This window comes from Limanda limanda, chromosome 19 (assembly GCF_963576545.1).
Source record: "Limanda limanda chromosome 19, fLimLim1.1, whole genome shotgun sequence".
Taxonomy (NCBI): Eukaryota; Metazoa; Chordata; class Actinopteri; order Pleuronectiformes; family Pleuronectidae; genus Limanda; species Limanda limanda.
The window spans coordinates 1,495,370-1,518,940 of record NC_083654.1 but is presented as its reverse complement, the minus strand read 5'-3'; the positions used below and the strand labels follow the sequence as shown (position 1 = coordinate 1,518,940).

Genomic DNA, 23,571 nt, shown 5'->3' with positions numbered 1-23,571 from the left:
TTTGTACAATATGTGTCGTTACTCGTTACATTTTATGAACACAGTTTCGCCAAAATGTTGCTGTGACGGAGCGGCTCCGCCAGCGCTCCACACGCAGCCACACACACGCCAACAAACATTTCCACCGTTCCTGTTAAAGTCCGAGTTGATCACTATCTAACCATCAGCTACTCTGTTTAGCGCTGAGCCGACGGAGGGTGCCCACTCGTCAGCTCCGCATCTGGGTGACACACGCACACGCACACAGTCACACAGTCACACACAGTGGCCGGTAAGCAGCCGTCCGGACCACTACGTGAAGAAGGAGGAGGAGACGTTTCTTTAGTTTTAACGCCGCCACTTTATTTATTGACTGTCCACCGGAGCAACACTCATCACCCCTAGGTGCTCGTTCACTTCTCGTATTCACACACTTCTTGCGCAAGTTACCCAGGTGCACTACGTCAGTCTCTGGGCCCGTTCCTTAAAGGGGCAGGCCATACCTGCAACAGCGCGTTTGGCAGCAGCACTAAACCTTGCCTGTTTTGCTGAAAAAACATTCAACTGCTTATAATTATTACTAGTAGTGACATCTGTAGAGGCATGAGTATTACCAGTAGCTATATCTGCTTTCTTTATCAAAATGGCACAGCCTAGACATTGAAAGACAACCCATTGCGTGAGTACTTTTACTTTTAATACTTAAAGTAAATTTAAAAGCAAGTACTTTTTACTTTTACTTAAGTAGGATTGTTGATGTAGTACTTTTACTTTTACTTAAGTATATATTTTCCTGTGTACTTGTACTTTTACTTAAGTACTAAACTTCAGTACTTCCTCCACCACTGGACAAGCTAAGGAGCAGCTTCAGCCACAGACTCATTCAACCCCCCCGCTGCTCTAAGGAACGATACAGGAAATCGTATCCCAACCGCAATAAGACTGTTCAACTCCTCCCCCTCTGTCAGAGCCACCATCACAGAACTGCACTAAATATACCTGTCTCCTTGCACTGTGTACCCTGTACAACACTCCGCTCCATATACACTTACTTCACATCATATGTGATATGTGTTAATATAAACCATATTGATATTATATATCATTTTATAAAATAATATTGTCTTTTGCACACTCTGTCTACATATTCTTACACTCATAGTATATTATATTATCTATTGTATAGTCAAATACTTATATTTATACCTCTACTATATATCATATCATATTATTTCATACTCTTTGTATATTCTTTGTATATATAAGTCTATATACACATATTTATACATGTGTACATGTTATTATTATTATATTTACTATTATTATTATATATACTGCTGCTGCCATTATTACTATATACTGCTATTATATTGGTATAATTACTATCATATATAAATATATATTATGTTATATTATATACTATATATACTGTACTATTTTTATATACTGTCTAACAATAACATTACCATCATATAATCAGTACTATTACCATCATCTTGCCACTGCACCTTATCTACCTATTTATCTTGTGTTTCTGTTTTTATTCTTTCTACCTCAATATTTTTTATTTTATTCTATTGTATTGTATTTTATTGTATTCAAATATACGGGCTGCTATGACGACTTAATTTCCCTTTGGGGATGAATAAAGTAATCTATCTATCTATCTATCTATCTACCCCATCAGTTGTTCGTGAAAAGGGGAGGCCCGCAGTGGATGCTGGACCATCATGCACCCTATCGAGTGAAGAGATTTGGGGATGTTTTCAAACGGGAAGGTGTGGATCTTAATATATTTTTAGGAAATGCTCTATACCTGGCTGATAGCAGAAGAAGATGGCCTTTAGGATTACAGGAGATAACATTAACATTACAGGGTCACATATGCACTTTACCTGTAGTGGTCTTGTCAGCAGAAGCCCTTGCTTGTGTCTTGGGTCTGGATTTCATGTGTATTATAGGCACGTAGATGTACATCGGATATAACCAGTGCTGGAAAAAAATATTTTGAGATGTACACAGACCTTCTCCCATGAGAAGAATATCCTCCACCGGCTCAACAGTTATGTGTGCACAACCAAGTTGAGATGCACAGAGGTGCACCCCATTAAACCTTTGTGTGGCAATAAAGCAAAAACCATATCGGCTAGGCCCACTACAGCTTAAAGGTATAGTTCACCGTTTTAGCCTAAAAGTCCACATTGGAAGTGGCAATGCTAGCAGGCCACGCGTACCCACTGGCGAGAGTGTCTGCATTTCTCCACTGTGACTGTGCGTATGAACATGCATCCGAGGAGGACTGTTAGGCTAAAAACATGGTGTAAATGACACAGTTTCGAGTTATGTTTTTTTCTGTTGTTTTTTACATCTGAAGAAGGGGGTTACGTTTAATTTGATTGGATTTGGCTGCAACACCATTGAAAACACGAGCAGTTACAAACGTGGGTTGAGGCAGCACGGAGCACACGGGACACAGGGCAACGTTTTAAATATGAGTCTTAAGTCCACGCTTAATGTCCGTACCGCTCATATGAGTGTGTGTCAGTCTGCAGCCTCATCTTAGTTCAGCCGCTACTGCATTTAAAGGAGTAGATGATCAGGCAATTCAATGCAGCTGTGTCAATCACCTCACTCTTACTGCTCCTGCTGAGCCAGCTCCGCACATTCCTCCTTTTAAGGAGAATTTCTAGATTCATTTTCAGTGAGTAACAAGTCAATTTCAGAAATTGAGTACATATCTAAATTGTTATTCAAGTATCCTTATAGTTTTGGCATATTTTAAGTGCACTTACATGTCAATCCATGACATATTAAGATTATAGAGACCTTATGTGACAAAAATATTTCTCTTATACGACCAACATCTTAACCAGCTTTGTAGTACCATTTAACATGAGTCAGGTCAACCCAGACTTTGTTTTTTAACCCTGAGTTAAATCAGAGAAGATTAGATGAGCTTAAACTCTACTGCACAAGTTGGCATGGTCACAAGACTGGTGACCTGATTTTAAATCAAAACCATAGTGGATTGGACTGTTTTTATGTAATCTTACACTAGCCAATAATTTATCCATATACCAAATACCAGGGTTAGGGTTAGTGTTATTGAACGAATTAACATGATGACGCCCGTGCACGCCTTGCTGTTAAGCAACCTCTGTTATGTTGTAATTCAATTCAGAGGCCTACTATGCAGTTTTATTTTGTATTTGTTGGTGCAGTTGGGAGTTGTTCTAAGTAAATTCTAACCAACTGATACAGTTCACCTGAACTGAGTGATTCATTTTGAAACACATTTCCTTGATAGACTACCATGCACTTTTAACTTGTTGCAATTCTATTCAGTTCCATGCAATGCACTTTGTTGGTGGAGATACATTTGATTCTGCCTGTCACTCAAATCTGTCTCAGTTTAATCTTAAAGGGACTCTCACCTTTGTTGCATTTGAGAATTACAGCACATTCAAATCATCCCGCCTTCCTCCAATGCCCCACCCCCTCGTTCCCATCCGCGGTGTTTTATTTAAGAAACTTTATTTACACAAGCAGACTTACAACCATCCCGGTGTTTTTATTTTTTTGAAGAAACTTTATTTACAAGTAGACTTACAACCTACTGCCTCCGCGCACGCACGTGAGTTTTTATTTACCAAAGCAATGGATTCGGATTCTGAAGCACCGGTAAGTTATATACAGTTGAGGACGCGCCTTGATGACGCGGGCCCGAATGCGCCACAAGAAGCAGACGGAAAACCTGCATGTCCATGCAGCAAACAGACAGGTCTGTCGGCCAATAAGGTCCTTCGGTCCGAAGAATTTTATTGGTTGAAGTTTTCACTAAATATTATGAGAGTGAAATAATTGTTTGTTTTTACTCCTGGTGGGTCTGTCTTGCATTTTAGAGTGTCATTACCTTATTAATACCAATTTAACCTTATCCAAAAAAAGTGTAAAAATGCAACAAAGGTGAGAGTCCCTTTAAGTATTGAGGATAATGACCAGTAAAGTTGTGTTGGTACAGCTATGTACAATTAAGTTCATGTTTTTGTTAGTTAATTGCATTTCTCCAATTGTCTGTTAATATGGCTTGGTTATTGCTCACCTGGTTTGATTTTTGAATCCTTGGGCCTATGCGTCCTCTTGGGCATATGTTGTAAAGCTTTTAGAAAATAAAATATATTGACTCCTTCAGTATGTTGTTGTAATTTCTTGTTACCGTGATATCCTCTGGCCCCTGACTTTGCCTCAGTTTCAAGAACTGGCCCCAGCTCCAAACTAATTGAATAGCCCTGCAATACACCTTGTCATGCTGCCTGGTGAATAGTGTTTCTGTTATGAACATTGTAGGAACTTTGATGATGTAATATTTGTTCATTACAGTCCTGAGATGTTGCGTAGTTAAGTTGAGTGTTTAACAGGTGAACTCTGCGCTGAAAGCATTTGGGAAGTTGTGGAAGCAGACTAAGTGCATTGGGTTTATTAAATTACAATTTTTCTTCACCTTCATCTCCTTGGCTTAATTTCAGTGTATTGTGTATAGTCTAAACTGGTCACACCTGTTGAGAGGAACTATAGGTTTGGAGATATGGATTGAAACTCAATGCAAACGGATGTTGCTGTCAACTCTGTTACAATATTATGTCTGTCTACTGTATTAACATTATCTTTAACTTCTCACTAACTGTGTTTCAGAATCTGGTTATCTACACAAAGCAGTGCTGCTGCCAAGTGGGGCCCATATCATTGAGGAGGTCAAGGTCTTTGAACAAACTCAGCCTATCAAGAGCCTGAAGCTATCCATACCCAAGGTAAACACTGAGAGTGCAATTTACTCCATGTGTCCTGTATAAGACAATTACATGATATGACTAAACACATTACATGAAAATATATTGTATAATTATATGATAGATACAAAAAGTGTCAACATTTAAAATTAATAGAAGAGAATAAAAGCAAATAAGACCATAAAAACACCAAGAATGATAAAAAATAAAGTATAGTTGGTATAGATAGAAAGATATTGATTCAGCCATTAATAAAATGGAGGGGTACCAGGGCTAATGTCAGATATATGTAGTGGGCAGGAACATTGTATATCTAAACAATCTAATTCTAATCATAGTCCACCATCAGTTGCCACCACAATCCACAATGTAGCCATGGCCGCAATCCTGGATCTGCAACGGTAAAGCACAAACACTCTGGGGAAGAGATCATCTGAGAATGTTTTGATTGGACATTAATGTGATCAAGAATGAGAGGAGTAAAGAGATGCTCCATGTGTCCCCCGAAAAACTTTGCCTATAGCAGCCTAACATGTTTATATTATCGTATTTTCATATTTTACCATGTAATACTATTTTTTTTTTATATTGTGTCTTATTTTACTTTTTTTAATAAACTGGATGGAGGCACAATAACACATTCATCTTCATTTGATAGCTGAAGGCTCTGGCTCCTACTCTTAAAACTTTTGAGGCAACAAGTAAGCCTGGATTCTAGGAGAGCAGTGCTCCAGTGGGGTGATATGGTACTATGTGCTCTGTAAGGTATGATGGGGACATCTAAGTAAGGGTTTTAAAGGTGAGGAGGAGAGTTGTATGTAGACAATTTTACAGAAATCCAGAGTAGAGAAGTTATTTCAGGAGAAGTGATCTCTTGTTCTGGTTCTTAGTACAATTGCTGCAGCATTTGGACAAGCTGCAGAGTCTTTAAAAAGTTAGTGGTGGAGCCTGATAATAAGTAAATGGTCTGTATTTGTATAGCATTCACTCACAAATTCATACAGTCCACCCATGGGCAGCACTTTCTATGAGAACAGCACAGCTGTCAGGAACAATGTGGGGTTCAGTATTTGGCATTTGGAATGGGGAGGACTGGGATTGAATCGCCAACCTTCGGGTTAGAGGTCGCCCGCTCTATTAGGACATGCCTAATTTTTGTAATTTATAAAAGGCAGTCCTTGAAGTTTGTTTTAAATGTGAGTCAAAGGACTTGTCCAGGTCAGAGCTAACTCTCAGATTCCACACAGCTTATTTGGATGCAAAGGCGATGCCATCCTGAGAAGCTATATCATTATAGAATGCATTTCTAAGGTGATAAAGGCAAGGTATTACAACTTCTGTTTTGTCTGTTTTAATAATGGAAAATTGCATAATATCCAGGTTTTTATTGTTAGACCTAATAAACATTTTTAATTCAATTCAACTCTTCAGCTGAAACACTCTGCAACCGCCATTATATTTACGCCACCACATAAATCCCTACACCTAGGCGTGTTTCAAAACTTGCGTACCGTGCTACGAAAGGATCGGGTACAGTCTACATCAAGGACATGGTCAAACGTTACACCCCAGCCTGTTCACTCCGCTCGGAATCTGCCAATCGGCTTGTTGCTCCCTCACTGCGAGGGACAGCTAACCTCTCAATTAAATAACGACTGTTTGCTGTCCTGGCTCCTAAATGGTGGATTGAGCTCCGCATTGACATTAGGAGAGAAGAAAGTATATACATCTTCTGCCGCAAACTAAAATACATCTCTTCCTACTATACCTTGAATAAAAGTTTAAACTAACAATTTAGTCGCACTTAAATGGCACTTACTTATAGCACTTTGTAGTTTGGCTCTCTTTTTATTTTCTAGATTCTTGTTGTTCTGGGTTTGTACCCCATGATTGAATGCACTTATTGTAAGTCGCTTTGGATAAAAGCGTCAGCTAAATGAAATGTAATAGGCGTAACCCGCAGTCAAAGCATAGGCTTAAAGTGGAAACTTCTTTACCGTAAAGTATAGAATAGAGGGGAAATACATGTTAACAATCTCCGTCTCTTTTAGTAAAATAAATAATAGGGGATACTTTTTAGACATCTCGGAATTTTACAAAACACTGTCATCCAGTGACCATAAACAATATTTAGTGCATTATTAATGCTTAATTTATCAACATGACATACTGTTCTCCAGCTACCTTAAACTGCGCATCTAAAGAATAAAAGCAATAAAAGCATGCTGGATCTACCTTTGACATTTTACCACTTGTACTCAGCATGATTTCTTTCAATTTGTTGTACCAATATAGTGATACAGATGCACCCATATACACATTTCTTTAGTTTCCATGGAATACTCTCACTGCCTGCCTCAGGTAGGGGCCAGATATAATTATCTCTGGACAGTTCCATGCCCAGCAAAAAAATAGATTTGATGTGCATAGAATAGATTTGCCACTGATTTTGACAGATTACTGCTAACTGATTTCTAAGAGATTCTGAAGCACAGGTTGGGGATCTTTCTGTAGCTTGTGGATATTAGCCTCTTCAAAACCTCTAGCTATAAGTCGTGCTTTAGGCACAATACCTTTGGATGCTTTTGTGAGACTACAGACTCATCTGGTGGAGATACATTTTTGACCTGCACCTTCAACTTCTTCAAAAACATCATTGTGCCAGTTCTTTATATCTTCGAGTTTGGCTACATTAAATGGCTTTGGTAAATGGTAAATGGTTTTGTATTTATATAGCGCTTTTCTAGACTTGATGTCCACTCAAAGCACTTTACATTACAGTTTTACATTCACCCATTCACACACACATTCATACAGTGCAACTATTAGCAGCACTTTTTTGTTCTATGAGGGGCAATCCGGGGTTCAGCATCTTGCCCAAGAACACTTCAGCATGCAGATGGGGAATAGTGGGGATCGAACTGCCAACCTTACCGCTCTATCCCTCAGCCAAAGCCTTTCCTAAAAGAGATGTCTTTAGTTATAAGTACATCAGCAGCATGTGTGCTCTGTCATTGTTTGAAATAGTCTTCTCATTTTCTGCTTTTCTGTCAGGATTATCTTGTACAATTCGCTTATCCTAATCCTCTGTGTTCACCTTACAAAGTTTAGGGTGATGTACACTAACAAGAATACCCCCATGTTTTACAAATACGACAACTCCACCTTGACTAATAACCACCCCTGGTCCCTTCCACTCTGTGTAGCCTGCCCGTTTGTAATATACTTTGTATACTCTGTCTCATAATTGTCATCTGTGGGTCTGAGTTGCTTGCACAGTGCACTCCTTATCCTCTCTGAACACTTGGCTTCTGTGAATACTTTCCTGGAAGCATGTAATGCTGATATGTGTTCTCCTACCCTAGCACTTGTTATGGTGCCCTCTAGGGCAGGTAGCTTATCAAATAATACAGAAGAGAGGTTAGGATTCTGCCAAAATACCAGTTGATGAGGGCTGTAGCCATGAACATTGAGCATACTGTTCTCAGCCATAAGGGCCCATGCAGTCTAGGGTAGTGTGCCAGTCACATCCATTTTCCTGTTTCACAGGGACTGTATCGTTCTGTTTTGAAACGAAACGGGTTCAAAGAGGTTCATGTAAATATAATCTTACAGTTATGTTAAATTTGCTTGATCCTGTTCTGTCCCACTGCAGGGTGTGATATACGTTGGTACATCAGAGGGTGTGGTGAGGGTTCCAACAGCAAACTGTTCCTTTTACTGGACATGTGCTCAGTGTGTGCTGGCCAGAGACCCCTTCTGTGGTTGGGACAATGCCAACAGGGCCTGCGTGGAGGCATCTATCACCCAGACCAGTTTGTGAGTACAACAAATTTTTTTTATTTATTTTGTTAATGTGTCCTGTTGAGTCCTTTGATGAAAAACAAGTTGATATAATGGAAATGATAGCACTGGTCTATTGAAATTGGTTTATTAAGCTGTATTATTTTGATATTTTTTTCTATGGGGTGTAGATAACATGTGAGTATTTTGTTTACAGACTTTTCTTTATTTTAAAGAAATGCAAGACTTTGTGTTAAAATAAAAAGGTATTAAAACAATAATAAGTAATTTACCAAGTAGTCAAGAAATAATTCAAATTTAATGCAAAACATTTTTTTCACTACTCCTATAAAGCTATACTATTGGATATTTTAACAGGACTAGGGGATGTTGTTTATATTGAATTCAACTATGTAACACATTTTCAGACGGTCTTTCCTGAGAGACATGATGGTGTTACTAAAATATTTTATGTAAAATATAAAAAGAGCTGAAGAGAGAAGTACAAATGCCTTGTTTTAATTAATTTCACAGCTGACAAATCACTGAATCAGGTTTGGGTGAATGTCAGATCACCTGAAGTAACAAAAACGATTAGATACCGGGGGTCTCTGTAGCTTCCTTACTCTTGCGATTAGATACCGGGGTTAAGGACATGTCACACCATGTTAAAGCCCTATGAGACGAATTGTGATTTGTGAATATGGGCTATACAAATAAAATTTGATTGATTGAAGCTACCAGAGTTGTGTTGGAGTATCAATGCCCCTTCCCACGCTGTCAGTTTCAGTATGGCAGGCACTCCTGTCGGAGGGCAGATGTCACATTCAGGTTAAGAATAACACAGTAAGATTGCCACTATGCCTTTATTTAAAACTGTAATAATAAACTAACATTAACCCTCATCCCTGAAACTATTTAGTTTAGATTGTGTCTGTGTTACTTTTTTAGCATAATGAACTGAAACCTCTGCAAGCTCAAGGAATGGTTATAGACAGAAACTAGAATATTATTATTGACCTGTAATTATCTGGTATAGTCTAGGCTTAATGCTAATCTCCAAAATTTAATGAAGAAATTTTAAATGGTAAATGGTCTGTATTTTTACAGTGCTTTTCTAGTCTTGTCTGAAAAGTCCTACCGATACAGTACAACATAAACATGTTATGCTAACGTGGGACATTGACTAGTGTTCAGTCAAAGTGTTTGTTCCAGGTTTCATACAGGCTAATACAATGCACAGATACCAACACAAATTTGTTTAAACTGTGTCACTCACTCTCACCGCCCACATTGAGTCTGGTTATCCTAGAGAATTTTTCCAGTTAATAAGGGAGTTTTTTTGCTCCACAGTCACCAAGTGTTTGCTTGTTATGGGAACTGTTGGGTTTCTCTATTCTTGACTGATAATATATGTTGTGATTTTGCGCTGTACAAAAAATTCAGGTTATTGAATGATTGAATATTTTTCTAGGTTGTAAAGCTGGTTGGCCATCTTTATGTTGGGGAGTTGGAGGAATGGGAGTAGTAGGTGACTTGATCTTAACTGCTTTTATTCTACAGCTACAAGCAAAATAACATTTTGCGTATTGTAAAAACAATACGCAATTGTGTTTTGAGCAAATGGAAGTACCTTTTCACTCATGACTCAAGATGACAGCCATCAGCATTAAGTCTGTGACAACTGTACCAACCTCTCTGTTTTTCTATTTTTTTAATATTTTTATTAAGAGGTTAGGCACAGTAGGCCAGAAATCAATGTCAAATTTACATTGGGTATCACAAAATCTCAGCACGACAATCAGCAATACACAAAGACATTAACACCACAAAAACACTGCGCATCTTGATGGATCAAGAATAGTATATACAGTCTTCCTCCTAGAATGTTTTTCTTATTTTATGGACCACATGAACGTGGTCCAGTGAACAACACATTACACAACTCAATGAAAACAACAACAATAATGATAGATAGATAACTGAAAATTCTATTAAGTAACAATTAAGTATATAAGCTGCACAATATAAACAAATTAAAAGGAAAAACAAAAAAAGAATAAGTAAATGAATGAATGAAAAGGAAGAAGAAAGAGAGAAAAGAGAGAGGGAAGGGTCCGTCAATCAGGGGGCAGGGACTGGAGAGAGTGGAAGAATGTAAACCAACCTCTCTGTTGACTGTAGTTTACCTCTGCAGAAGCCAGGATGTAGACAGAGGGAATGTTGAGGAGGCATGCAACAGTGTAACATTACCACATCGAGCCAGATTCGGACCAACCAAACTGTCTGCAGGTAAGTGTCACTTAGCCGACATTACAGTGTTCATTCTTGTAATGTTCTAACAAACATTGTGTGCATGAATTGGTTCTAACCAAGGAAACTGAATACTTTGATTATGTAACCTGGTAAAATGTGTAGCCAACAACCTATGTCAGAGTATAGAGCCTTCATGGAGCATGTAATAGTAAATGGTCTGTATTTATAGAGCACTTTTCTTAAAATGCTTCACAGTGCAGTTTTGCCACACAAACACACACACACACACACACACACACACACACACACACACACACACACACACACACACACACACACACACAAGCAGGTTGTGCTATGTAAAACAAAGTTGCGTTCAATTTTAGTTTACCTCTTAAATTTGTATTTATTTAATTTATCTATATTTCCAATTATCCAACAGAAGCTGTCATAGATAGATAGAGTACTTTATTCATCCCCGAAGGGAAATTAAGTAAGGTAAGGTGCTGTGCCACTTTGTGATTTAAGGCAACATTAAAAACAGATGATCAGTGCGTCTCACACACACACACACACACACATTCATACAGTGCATATAAATGCAGCACTTTCTCTTATCACACACTGCCAGCACAGCTGTCGGGGGGTATTTGGGGTTAAATATCTTGCCCTTCAGCAAGTGAAATGGTGGAGACTGGGATTGAACTGACGATGATCCACTCCACCTCCTGAGCCATGGCTTCCCCTAATGTAATGAAATGTAATGCGATGTAGACATGTTTATTTTACACATGTATGCATTTACTGAGTGAGCAGCAGATCCTTTAGCAAGTTTAGACTACTGCTGGAAGTTTTCATATCTGATGACAATGTGTAGAGCATAATGGAGGCTCCTTGTGTATTGTGGGCTCTGTTGAGTTGTAATCTCTGTCAGCATCATGTCCTACAGGTGAGCTGGTGTCTGTAACTCTAAATGAAGTGGTGCGACTGCAGTGTCCCGCGGCATCACAGCTGTCCCAGCAGATGTGGGAGCGTCCTAACAGCCGGCTGTCCACAGACCTGTACCTGCACCTGGGGGATGGGAGTCTAAGCTTTGTGGCCACCCCTGCCACGCTGGGCCACTACCTCTGTCTGTCCACTGAGAATGGCTACCAGCAGACTATGGCCATCTATCATGTAAAACAGAAGAGCAGCCCAATGGTTCAAACTCCAACCAGTTCCACCCGGCCTCAGACACAACCCATAACCACCATGCAGACTGTGTCTAGAGGTGGACCTGGATTGCACACCTCTGGGACTCAAAGAACGGAAATAAGAAATGGAGAGATTGAGCCAACACATTCAAGCAGGGAAACTCAGGTCATCACCAGACAGCAGGGCAGGAACCTAACCATGTGGACACATCAATCTGGGCAGAAGGAGGTTGGCTTACAGGATGGGGAGCCTTTGCAGTTGGCTCCAGGCCCCTGCTATCTAAAGGAGCTGGTGGCTGTATCAATTCTGCTGGTACTTTCCATCAGTTTACTGATCACCATGCTTTTGTATGTCATCAGACAGCGGTGCCACAGCCGAACAGCCCCGCATGCAGGGACTCCAACCAGAGACTCAGACAGAAGGACCCCTGTGGAGCAGGAGGCCCTCAATGGGAACCAGTCTCGGAGTAAACGCAATGGACAAACCCTGAACAGTGGACAAGCCAGTGGTTCAGGCTGTAACGGAGCACTCACAGGCTCTAATGGACATTTGCCCAACACTCCCATCTGAACAGTTCCTGAAATTGTAGCCGTTACAGATAAGACCAGATGAGAGTGGGGTAGAAGGTGAGGTGGGTGGTAATTCCAGTGGTGCGTAACTCAGACATATACTTCTTCTTTGTGTCCAGAAGCTGGAAAAACGTTGTGATGTTCTGGATTTTTCACTGACTAGAAGGTGAAAACTGATCCAGTACAATTTGTTCTCTCTGTGTTTTTACAGTTCAGTCAGTCTTTGATATAGGGCTGCATGATATTAGGAAAACATGCAATAACGTTGTTGAATATTGCAATGATGATATGACTTAATAATAATAAACAAATGCTTGAGTATACGGTGTTGAAGTCTTTCTTGCTTAAGTTTCCCTGCTTAAATAGACCCCATACAGTGAGTAGCATAGACTCTGAAAAAAGATTATAAGCATTATTGCGTGAGTGCATGCGTGCGCAAAAGAGCGAGCGGTACGGCTGATGAACTCATTAAGAAAAGCATCGATCAGTGTTGATATTGTGGAGTTATCTCAAACAAAACATTTGTTACTTTCCTTCAGGTTCTGGGGTTCATAATTAAGCTGAACAAATCTTTTATATAATCAACTGCTCGTAGTGATGATTTTAACTCGGGACAAATATGATCACTAGAAGTTTCCAAAGTAGAATTCAGCCCGGAGGAGGCGGCGGCACAAGATTTGACGGAGCTGCGTCACTCTTCTCTGTTCTCTCTCTATTCTCTTCTTTCGACAATGATTCATTGATTTGAATATCTTTTATTTATTATCTATGGCAGCAGGGCTCCATCTGATTGATATCCTGCATGTTGATATCATGATGACGATACATTTTCGATTTATCGTGCAGCCCTACTTAGATCCAAAGTGTCTGACAGCTGCAGTTATGTATAATTTTATATGACAACATTTTCAAGAATTCATCCAAAACAAACAGCCATTATGATTTGCAATCTTTAGAAGTCTGAGCTCAAGTTCAGCACAATTGTTCAATTTCAAAATGTTCCCTTCAGAGAATTGTATAATAACGAGAAGTCATTGGTGGGTGGAGGTGATCGAGGTGGAAGACCACACACACATTAATCTTGAACATGTTGCATTAATGTCTCCTCACTACTCTGTGACCCAGGGGGCCAGCCTGGAAGAAACATGAGCATTGATACCAGAGATACCAGTGATTAAAAATGTTCTGCTGACTGATCTGATGCTACAGATGGTGTTTGGGACACAACAGCTGCAGTTCAGGTGTTCTTTTACTATTAAGTTTATAATGTTATTTGTGTTCCAATTCACCATTTAGTCACAATTATTGGATCAGAGGAAACTCTTAGTCTAATGGATAAAGGAAGCATAAACATTATTTAACATGTAATGTGTGTAAGACAGAGAGAAAAAAGTCAGTAACCTTTCAGCTTTGAATATTGAAGTTGTCTTTTTTTCTGTAAATCGTTTCCGCGCTACCTATGAGATATATTCAACTAAATCATTCTAAAAAATATGATAAACAGCTTTCCATTGGTCCCGTAACTGAGTCCAATGTGACAAAGTTTAAGTGGATAAAGTTAAGTGGGAACACTATATCCTTGTTTGTATCGTATGGCAATATCTGGCAAATACAAAACTCCAAAGTATCTGCAGACTGACAGATTATCTAGCTGTTATCCAATTGTGCTTTGTCTTCACAAAGTGACAAGTCTTTAGATGACTGTTCAGAGTCAAACTGCTGATAAGTCTTAAGACATGTTTCATCAGTTCCTCTCTCCTCACATCTTTGCTTGTATCCAAGAGCCAAGCAAAGGAAAAGAGGAGATTTTGGGGCAACTGAGAAGCAGCAACTCTTTGTGCACACTGGAGAGGAGATGTATGAAAAATATGATGGGTGAAAAAAAAACAAAAAAAACGGACTTTTGCGAGATCTGGGGGGCTCCGTAGAGATGAAACTGATTTTAGCAAGAATTCTTCTGGAGAACAGCAATAGAGTTGGCCATATATGTCACTTTGCTGATCACTACTTATTCAGATGATTCCATTTTTGATGCAATGAAAATCCAGGATGGATAAAAGTCATATCGCCAAATGCATTTTCTTTTGTCAAACTATACACAACCTTTTGCAGTCAACATCCTTCACAATTCACAAATGTTATGCTCAATCTAACAGTTATTGATTGCAAAGGTGGGAAAATCTGAAAGGCTGGAAAATAGTGAATTCCTCTAAAAAGTGTTCTCTCAAAGACATTCTGATATGGTTCTTTTCCTTCATATTGATCACCTGATATACAAAGTCATATTGATCCTGATATGAAAGTTTTTCTGAGCATTTGTCATGAAGCACCCTCTGTCATTCGGTGATTGGTGAGATATTTCATTAAATGCTAAATGATCTGGATGCAATTTTTACCAGTGGTTTGACCCCGATACCGACCACTATATTAGTTTATCATAGGACGTATAAGAAGACGTGTTCAACTCGGTCCAGACTCCAGGCACACTGCCCCACCCCCAGGGATTTCTACAGCATGTTCATCCAATATCAATATTGTTTAAAATTGATTAGATGAACAGTTTGCAAGATATGCATTCTACAAACAGACTGACAGACGTTAATGGAATTACTAGATAGACTAGTGCAGTTCTCTTTCATAATCTGTTTGTTTGCAATGTACCATTTGCTTGGCCTGCGGTGATGCTCAGGAGCCTACTTCAGATTTAATCCTTAATCTCCTACACAAAAGTAACAATAGATTCCTACCTGGTATAAGGATGTTTTTCTTCACTTTCTTTAACTTTGCGAGATGGGCTGCTTTTCAAAATTTGCACTGTTTACCCAGGGAATAATTCATGAATCTTGATTAAATCAGGCCTATTTCAGAAATGATACCTATGAGTATGTGTAATTTGGTGCAGCCTGACTCAATTTTAGGGGACTGTTGGGTGTTGTTAGAGGTATGTGCTCTACTGAGTGCCATTCTAGTTGTGATATTGTATCAAACCAGCTGCAGCCTCCTTAAAGTTGTGATCTCTGACAAAAGTACATTTTTGTAGTTCCACAACATGACACTGGACACAGCTGTTGCAACAAGACAAGGATTTGCTGGCTGCTGGGATAGCACACAGTGCTTGCAAGATAAAAAAAAGACAGGCCTTTTGTACCTCAACCAGCACATGTAAAGATTCACAACTAGCCCTACAATTGACTCTGACCAAGGCACTTCAGCTGCACACTGTTGCTGTTGGCTCAAATATATTGAACACACTTCACCATAGAGCTTAAAATACTTCACATATTAAGAATATTATGTTAAGATGTGAGTAAGCATTGAAGAAGTCAGGGTAAGTGGTGCGTTTGCCTGAACTTCAGTTCTTAAACTGTGTGTGCATCAAATCCAATATAAGGCAACTTTCTGACGGTTCATAAGACTAAAGAATTGCACATGACCTAGGCTTTCACAGAACCAAAATACTAAAGAGTACAACAACATTTAAAGTGTCAGTAATTTCCTATTTTAGCACCGAGGTCATACTACTGTTTGGCTGCTGTAGGAACCAATGCTGACAAACACAGTTTTAGCACCACCTTGTGAGGAAAAAATTAATTTATACTGAACCCTACCCTTCACTCCCTTAGAACATCACATATGGCAGAGGGCTTTGTTTGAGGTCTAACAGAGAAACAATGAAACTGTTTTAAAAAAGGACAACTTGAACTGTGACACTTGCTGTATCATTATTACTCAGATTCTAAGGATATTTTACATATTGTATCTCAGTACCCCAAGGCTGTATATCAAATTCGGGGTTGATTAAACCAAACTCCAAATGGTCATTTATTTTAAAGGAATTCATTTTAATGTTCTCCACACTATGCAAATTAGCAAAAAATCCAATATGGTCCAGCCTGGATTCTGAATAGGATATTGAGCTTGTGTGTTAAATTGCAAGGCAATTATCCTTATAGTGTAGTAGACACATGTCTGTACCTGTATTTAAATATTGTTCTTACAGTGCCACATTTCTTTTCTACACACATGTAAAAAAGAAGATGTAAAAGTTTGGGGTCACCCAGACAATTTCGTGTTTTCCATGAAAAGTCACACTTTTATTTATCAAATGAGTTGCAAAATGAATAAAAAATATAGTCAAGACATTGACAAGGTTAGAAATAATGATTTTTATTTGAAATATTAATTTTGTTCTTCAAACTTTGCTTTCGTCAAAGAATGCTCCATTTGCAGCAATTACAGCATTGAAGACCTTTGGCATTCTAGCTGTTCATTTGTTGAGGTTATCTGTAGAAATTTCACCCCACGCTTTCTGAAGCACCTCCCACAAGTTGGATTGGCTTGATTGGCACTTCTTTCATACCATATGGTCAAGCTACTCCCACAACAGCTCAATGGGGTTGAGATCTGGTGACTGCGCTGGCCACTCCATTACAGACAGCATACCAGCTGCCTGCTTCTTCCATAAATAGTTCTTGCATAATTTGGAGGTGTGCTTTGGGTCATTGTCCTGTTGGAGGAGAAAATTGGCTCCAATCAAGCGCTGTCCACAGGGTATGGCATGGCATTGCAAAATGGAGTGATAGCCTTCCTTATTTAAAATCCCTTTTGCATTGTACAAATCTCCCACTTTACCAGCACCAAAGCAGCCCCAGACCATCACATTACCTCCACCATGCTTGACAGATGGTGTCAGGTACTCTTCCAGCGTCTTTTCACCTGTTCTGCGTCTCACAAATGTTCTTCTGTGTGATCCAAACACCTCAAACTTTGATTTGTCTGTCCACAACACTTTTTTCCAATCTTCCTCTGTCCAATGTCTGTGTTCTTTTGCCCATATCAATCTTTTCTGTTTATTGGCCAGTCTCAGATATGGCTTTTTCTTTGCCACTCTGCCTAGAAGGCCAGCATCCCGGAGTCGTCTCTTCACTGTAGACATGACACTGGCGTTCTGCGGGTACCATTTAAAGAAGCTGCCAGTTGAGGACCTGTGAGGTGTCTATTTCTCAAACTAGAGACTCTAATAGACTTGTCTTCTTGCTGAGTTGTGCACCGGGGCCTCCCACTTGTTTCTAATCTGGCTAGAGCCCATTTGTGTTGTTCTCTGAAGGGAGTAGTACGCACCGTTGTAGGAAATTTTCAGTTTCTTTGCAATTTCTCGCATGGAATAGCCTTCATTTCTAAGAACAAGAATAGACCGGCGAGTTTCACATGAAAGTTCTCTTTTCCTGGCCATTTTGAGTGTATAATCGAACCAACAAATGTGACGCTCCAGATACTCAACTAGCTCAAAGGAAGGCCAGTTTTATAGCTTCTCTCACCAGCTTAACAGTTTTCAGCTGTGCTAACATAATTGCACAAGGGTTTTCAAGGGTTTTCTAATCATCCATTAGTCTTCTAAGGCAATTAGCAAACACAATGTACCATTAGAACACTGGATGTATGACTATGTAGATATTTCATTAAAAACCAGACGTTTCCACCTAGAATAGTCATTTACCACATTAACAATGTATAGAGTGTATTCCTGATTAATTTAATGTTATCTTCATTGAAAAAAACGGTTCTTTCCTTTGAAAAAAACGGTGCTTTTCTTTGAAAAATAAGGACATTTCTGGGTGACCCCAAACTTTTACACGGTAGTGTATATTGGCCAATAAGAACTTCATCAGGTCAAGGATGAAATGGTCTCCCTTGGGTTGTAAGGATTTGGGGGGGAGGAGTAGGACCCAGACGCAGAGTTTTAAAACAAAAGGTAATTTTAATTAAACAAGCTCTTTAACTAACAAAACAAACATGAACACTTAAGGGGAAAAAAACAAACAAGGAAGCTTACACAGGGGATTCAAAGGTGAAGAGGCTCCGGAGATCAGGACAGGAACGCAGGACAGGACAGCACCATGGAACAAACAGAACAATCCGACAAGGACAAAGGGAAGGTCAGAGGCTTATATACACACAGGGAAGGCAGGGGCAATTGAACACAGGTGTAACACATGAGGACTGGGCCAGACAATCACAGTCCAAGGGATTTGCAAGATCAATCAGCTGCAACGCGTGACAAAATTTCTGGTAGCATCACTAGTTCCGGTAGCATTGCTGCAAAGCTGCAGTAACTGCTGAGTATCGCTGATGTCGTCATGTGCCCCCTGGGCAAGGGCATAGAGGGGCGTGCTTGTGCAGTGTGTGCGCTTGAACATGAACGCGTCTCCGGGTTGAAGATAACAGCGGACATTTAGGCTTAAAACATGGTATAAATGATGTCGTTTCGAGTCGAATTTGAATGTGCCCAAATTGTCATGGACTATCTGCTTAATTGTATTTGCACCTTTGCTGTATTGTTTCACATAAAACACTTGATCTGAGCATTAATCTAAGTCCATTATGCAAGCTGCTAAATAAATTCAACAGGGGGCATCTGTTCCAGTTGTCTCTTTTCCTGGCAATGTGTCCCATTGTCTTTGTAAATTGAAAGCACATGGAAGTAATTCCCAATTTAGCACAGGTAAATGTAACCCTATGGGCTACTGAAAATGTTTATTAATGTAAGTACTTAGTTCTACTGATAGGCATTGGAGTTGTTAATTTCTTTGCTTATGTAGTTGTTTGTTCAGAAAGGATGTATTAATTGTGATAATTTATCTGTGAGTGTAACGTGTATCGTTTTGTTAGTGTTTCCAAAGTGCACATGAAGTGCACACAGAGGGAAGATGGAGAGAGCAAAGGAAAACAAGTGTCTTTTACCACGCCATGTGGTGTTAAAACCTTGTTAGTCGACAACAACACACAACACTTATTTCTCCTTGAAGGAGTTAACGTTGCTTTGACTTCACGTCACATTCACAAGGCATAAAGTGTTTTGAGAGGTCAGGGCGCCAATTCAGAGAAGCTAATACAGGAGTAAAGTGATCTGTTCTTCTAGCTCCTGTTAGTTCTTATGTAAAATAGGTATTTTTCATGATACATTTGCCAAAGTAAAGTTGTATTCTAATTAAGGCTATCAAAAAAAACGCGTTAATCTATGAGATTAATGTGGCCGAGATTAATGCAATAAAATATTTTAACGAAGTTAACGCAGTTTTGTTTACTTCCGGTGTGCGTAATTTACGGACACAGGAAACCGCTGCGCGCCTGCAGTCAGTAAACAAGGAGATACCGAGATGAAGACGGAGAGAGCTGAGGGATTGTTGGGCGGAAAGTTTCAATTTAAGAGGCAAAATGACGGAACAATCATCAAAACAAAAGTTGTATGTAGCATTTGTCAAGCTGAATTAAGCTATCACAGAAGCTGCTCGTCTTTAAACTATCACCTTAATGCAAAGCACCCGACAGAAAGCAGGTCCAGGTTACATGGTCGCCAATCCACACTCCACGACTTCTCCAAAACAATAACTCGACCAGTCCGTGAAAAGGTAACCAACGCCTTAGCAGCTTGGGTTGCTCGTGACTGTCGGCCCATCAACATAGTTGAGGACGGTGGGCTAACTGAGGTTATTCGAATTGCTTCGGGGGACAATTCTTATGATTTACCGTCGAGAGGCACCATCGTGTCTCGCATACATTCATTGTATGACGGCGAGAGAGCACGAAAAATGCAGCTCCTCGAGCAAGCTGCCAGCGTCGCCCTCACTGGTGACCACTGGACGTCAGTCAGCAATGACAGATACCTGGGTGTCACAGCTCATTTTATTGACATTGAATGGAAATTGAGATCGTTTGCATTGGAAGTTAAAAAAACAGAGGGGCAACATACAGCGGAGAACTGTGCTGAGGAGTTCCTGGACGTCGCAAACAGATGGGAGATAAGTGGCAAACTGAGCACTTTAGGCACTGATAGTGCCCGTAACATGTTGGCAGCTGCTAGGCTACTTCCATTCCAACATCTACCCTGCGCGGCACACAGTCTGCAAAGGACCATCACTGTTGCCCTGAAAGACAGTGGTTTTGAAAACGTCCTGGCTAAATGTCGGAAGATTGTTGGGCACTTTAGACACAGCCCGTCAAATGATCGAGAATTGAAAGCACAGCAAACTGCACAAGGACAGCAGGAGGAGTCGCTGGTTCAGGATGTTGCCACCCGGTGGAATTCTGCCTTGGAAATGATAAAACGGATCCAGCGAAACAGGGGTCCGCTCGCTGCCAGCCTGGCTCAGCACAAGACAACCATCTCGATGTTGACGGCACCGGAGCTGGATAAACTGGAGAGGTTGGAGCAGCTTCTTGAACCATGCAGGCAAGTTCACTCTTTCTTTCCTTTTTTTCTGCCCCGAACTTAGTGTGTTTGTGTTTGTGCGCGCGCGTGCATGTTCGTGCGTGTTGGCCGACTTACTCTCTTTCTCTGCTAGTATTTTCTGCGTGTGGCTTAAGCTACTCCTCTCCCCGTCTTCTCTCATTCCATCTCTGTCTCTACTCTCCTTTTCTTTTCGACAGGGCCTATATTCTCTCTCTTTCTCATGTCATCTCTCTGTTTTGTTTGCATGTGTGCACGTTCATATGTGTAGACCTACTCTGCCTTTGTTAAGGTTTTCTGAGTGTGGACTACTCTGTCCCTCAGTTTGTAGGCTACGTGTCTGTGCTCTCCCTCTGAAAGTCTGTTTTTTACTTTGAGTGAGACCTATATTCTACTCTATGCTCCCTCTCTCTCTCTCTCCGCTTATGCTTCCACTCTGCTAGTATTTTCTTTTTTTCTGTTTCACCGTCCTGTGTGTGTGTGAATGTGTGTGAGAGTGACTGTTTTAAGGCCCTTATTAAAACATACCTGCACCTTTTATTGCAGACATGTGACTGAGCTACTGGGAGGAGAGCAGTATGTTTCCTGTTCAGTGGTCTTACCAGCCTTGTGCCACCTGTCCAGGGTTATGGAGTCCTCTGATAATGATCCCATCTACGTGGTGAAATTCAAAGACACCTTTACCGCAGACCTTGCCAATCGCAAAGAGAATAACAATCTGGAGATGCTGAAGATTGCAACACTGTGTGACCCCAGGTTCAAGGACTTGAAGTGCCTCCCGAAAGAGGAAAGAGGTGAGGTGTGGGCTTTACTGCGCAACCTGATGCTAGAGGACAACGGTGGGATGAGTTCCGCACCTGTGAGAGGAGAGACACAGGATCCAAAAAAGCCGAGGATGTCTCCCTTCTTGTTGGCCTCCTCTGATACAGATTCAGAGGAAGAAGAGGAGGAGTTCATTAGCAAAGCTCTTGACCGTTACAGAGCGGAGCCAAAAATGCAGATGGGGGACTGTCCACTAAATTGGTGGTCAGGAAGGCAGCACACACATGAGAAGCTTGCAGGAATAGCAAAGAAACACCTGTCAACCCCAGCTACCACAGTGCCCTGTGAGCAACTTTTCTCCCTCTCTGGTCATATTGTCCAGAAGAGGAGAGCAGCATTGGCTCCAGATAATGTCAACATGCTTGTCTGTCTCAGCAATTGGCTGAAAATCAAAGATGATTAGTCACATGCCAGTTAAAGTAGCAGAGATCTTCCTGTTTTCATTTGCATGTCTGTTTTATTTGCATGTTTGTTTGCACCTTAAGTTTTTGCACTTTCACAGATTTGAATGATAGCTCAGTTTACCAAGGCTGCTTGTTATGCTGCTGTGTGTGTTGTTAAATGTTTAATTTTTTTACTAATCTGGATGTTTCACTGAAGAAAGAAGCAGTGTTTTTGTTTACACAATTTATCATACATGATATTTAAATACCTGGCTGCCACTTTATAGGTAGGAGTTAAAGGCCTGAGCCTCCTTGAAAATATAGCTCTGTGTGTAGTTTTGTGTTTAAAAATAAGTACAATTAAACAACTGTCTAAACTGTCTACACGATGTCTGGAGTGATTACTCGTTAGTTTATAACTTATAAGATTTAGTTTTTAGGAGAAAAACAAACTTTTAATCGCGATTAATCGCGATTAATGAATTTCAAAATGTGAGATTAATTAGTTAATTTTTTTTAATCTATTGACAGCCCTAATTCTAATATTTGTATAATTGTGACATTTGTATCCATAATGGCTATATACTGTTTTACAATATGCAATGCTAATGTAAATTGATGATGTGTATGTCTGTGTATGGGTGTGGATGGATTGTAACTTTAAGAATTAATTACTAGGTCTGACAAAGATAAAACAGGAAACACATGCAAAGCCCCCAGTGGTTGTAGCAGGCCCCCTGGTTGTTCGTGTTTTTCTGGTTCGCAATCTTCGGCCGCCAGCGAATCCACAAGAAAACACACTGAAAATCAATATTAAACGATATAAGGGACATATTATATTTTATATAAATGATCAAATAAGCATCCCATACTTTTGATTTCCCCGCTGTGCTCCTAGAGTTTCAATTTCCCCGATGTTTGCCCCCACGAAATGTCCACATCTTTAATTATGTACTTATTCCACATTTGTCAGTTTTGCACACACACAAGCCCACAATCTTTTGTGCGGGGTGGAATCTATAGGCTTCAGTAGTTGCCTGTGAACACCGTTATCATTTACCCGAACTGGCGCAGAGAAATGCGCTTCCTGTGTGCGGCTGCTCACACGAGAATTGCACATCATTAATGTTTATTTTTGTCGACATGAATAGCTAGCTAGTTCTCAGTACAGCAGATTTCAGACTCTTTTTATAGTTTTTATTTTATATTTTTATGATTTTTTATAGCCTACATTTTTGTCTGCCTGTGTTTTCATCTGTACACAGTCCAAAAGTTATTGGGGATGCATGATAATTTGACAGGCTAATTGAAAGCATGTGAAATAAATAATGTATAGCATTTCAACACGCTTTACATATCCAGATGTCAAACCCTGTTCATATTGCATTAAAATGCAGACACCAAGTGGATTCTGATGTGCATTTTACACACATCCAGTATTTTATTTTTAACTAATGAATGTAACCATTAGGGGGGGTCCTCTACTTGTTTTTAAGATTTAGCGTTATGTAACGGTCAGGCTGCTGGAGGCTGCAGTCATGCTTTAGGAATTCATCAGACTGCGAAGTCCA

General features: G+C 40.0%; 1 protein-coding gene across 2 annotated transcripts in view; it reads left to right on the top strand.

Annotated features, from left to right (window-relative positions):
* sema4ab (sema domain, immunoglobulin domain (Ig), transmembrane domain (TM) and short cytoplasmic domain, (semaphorin) 4Ab) overlaps window positions 1–12,881 on the top strand; it is a 39,099-nt gene extending 26,218 nt beyond the window's left edge. Inside the window, exons 13-17 of one of the 2 annotated variants that reach the window (XM_061092196.1) lie at window positions 4,672–4,787; window positions 8,422–8,585; window positions 10,747–10,841; window positions 11,740–12,227; window positions 12,359–12,541. In XM_061092196.1, the coding sequence (XP_060948179.1) occupies window positions 4,672–4,787; window positions 8,422–8,585; window positions 10,747–10,841; window positions 11,740–12,227; window positions 12,359–12,469 (974 nt within the window). In that variant the 3' untranslated portion in view covers window positions 12,470–12,541. Of the gene's footprint in view, window positions 1–4,671; window positions 4,788–8,421; window positions 8,586–10,746; window positions 10,842–11,739 lie in introns of both variants that reach the window. The other variant, XM_061092195.1, reaches the window with a different exon arrangement.
* The last annotated feature ends 10,690 nt before the right edge of the window (window positions 12,882–23,571 follow it).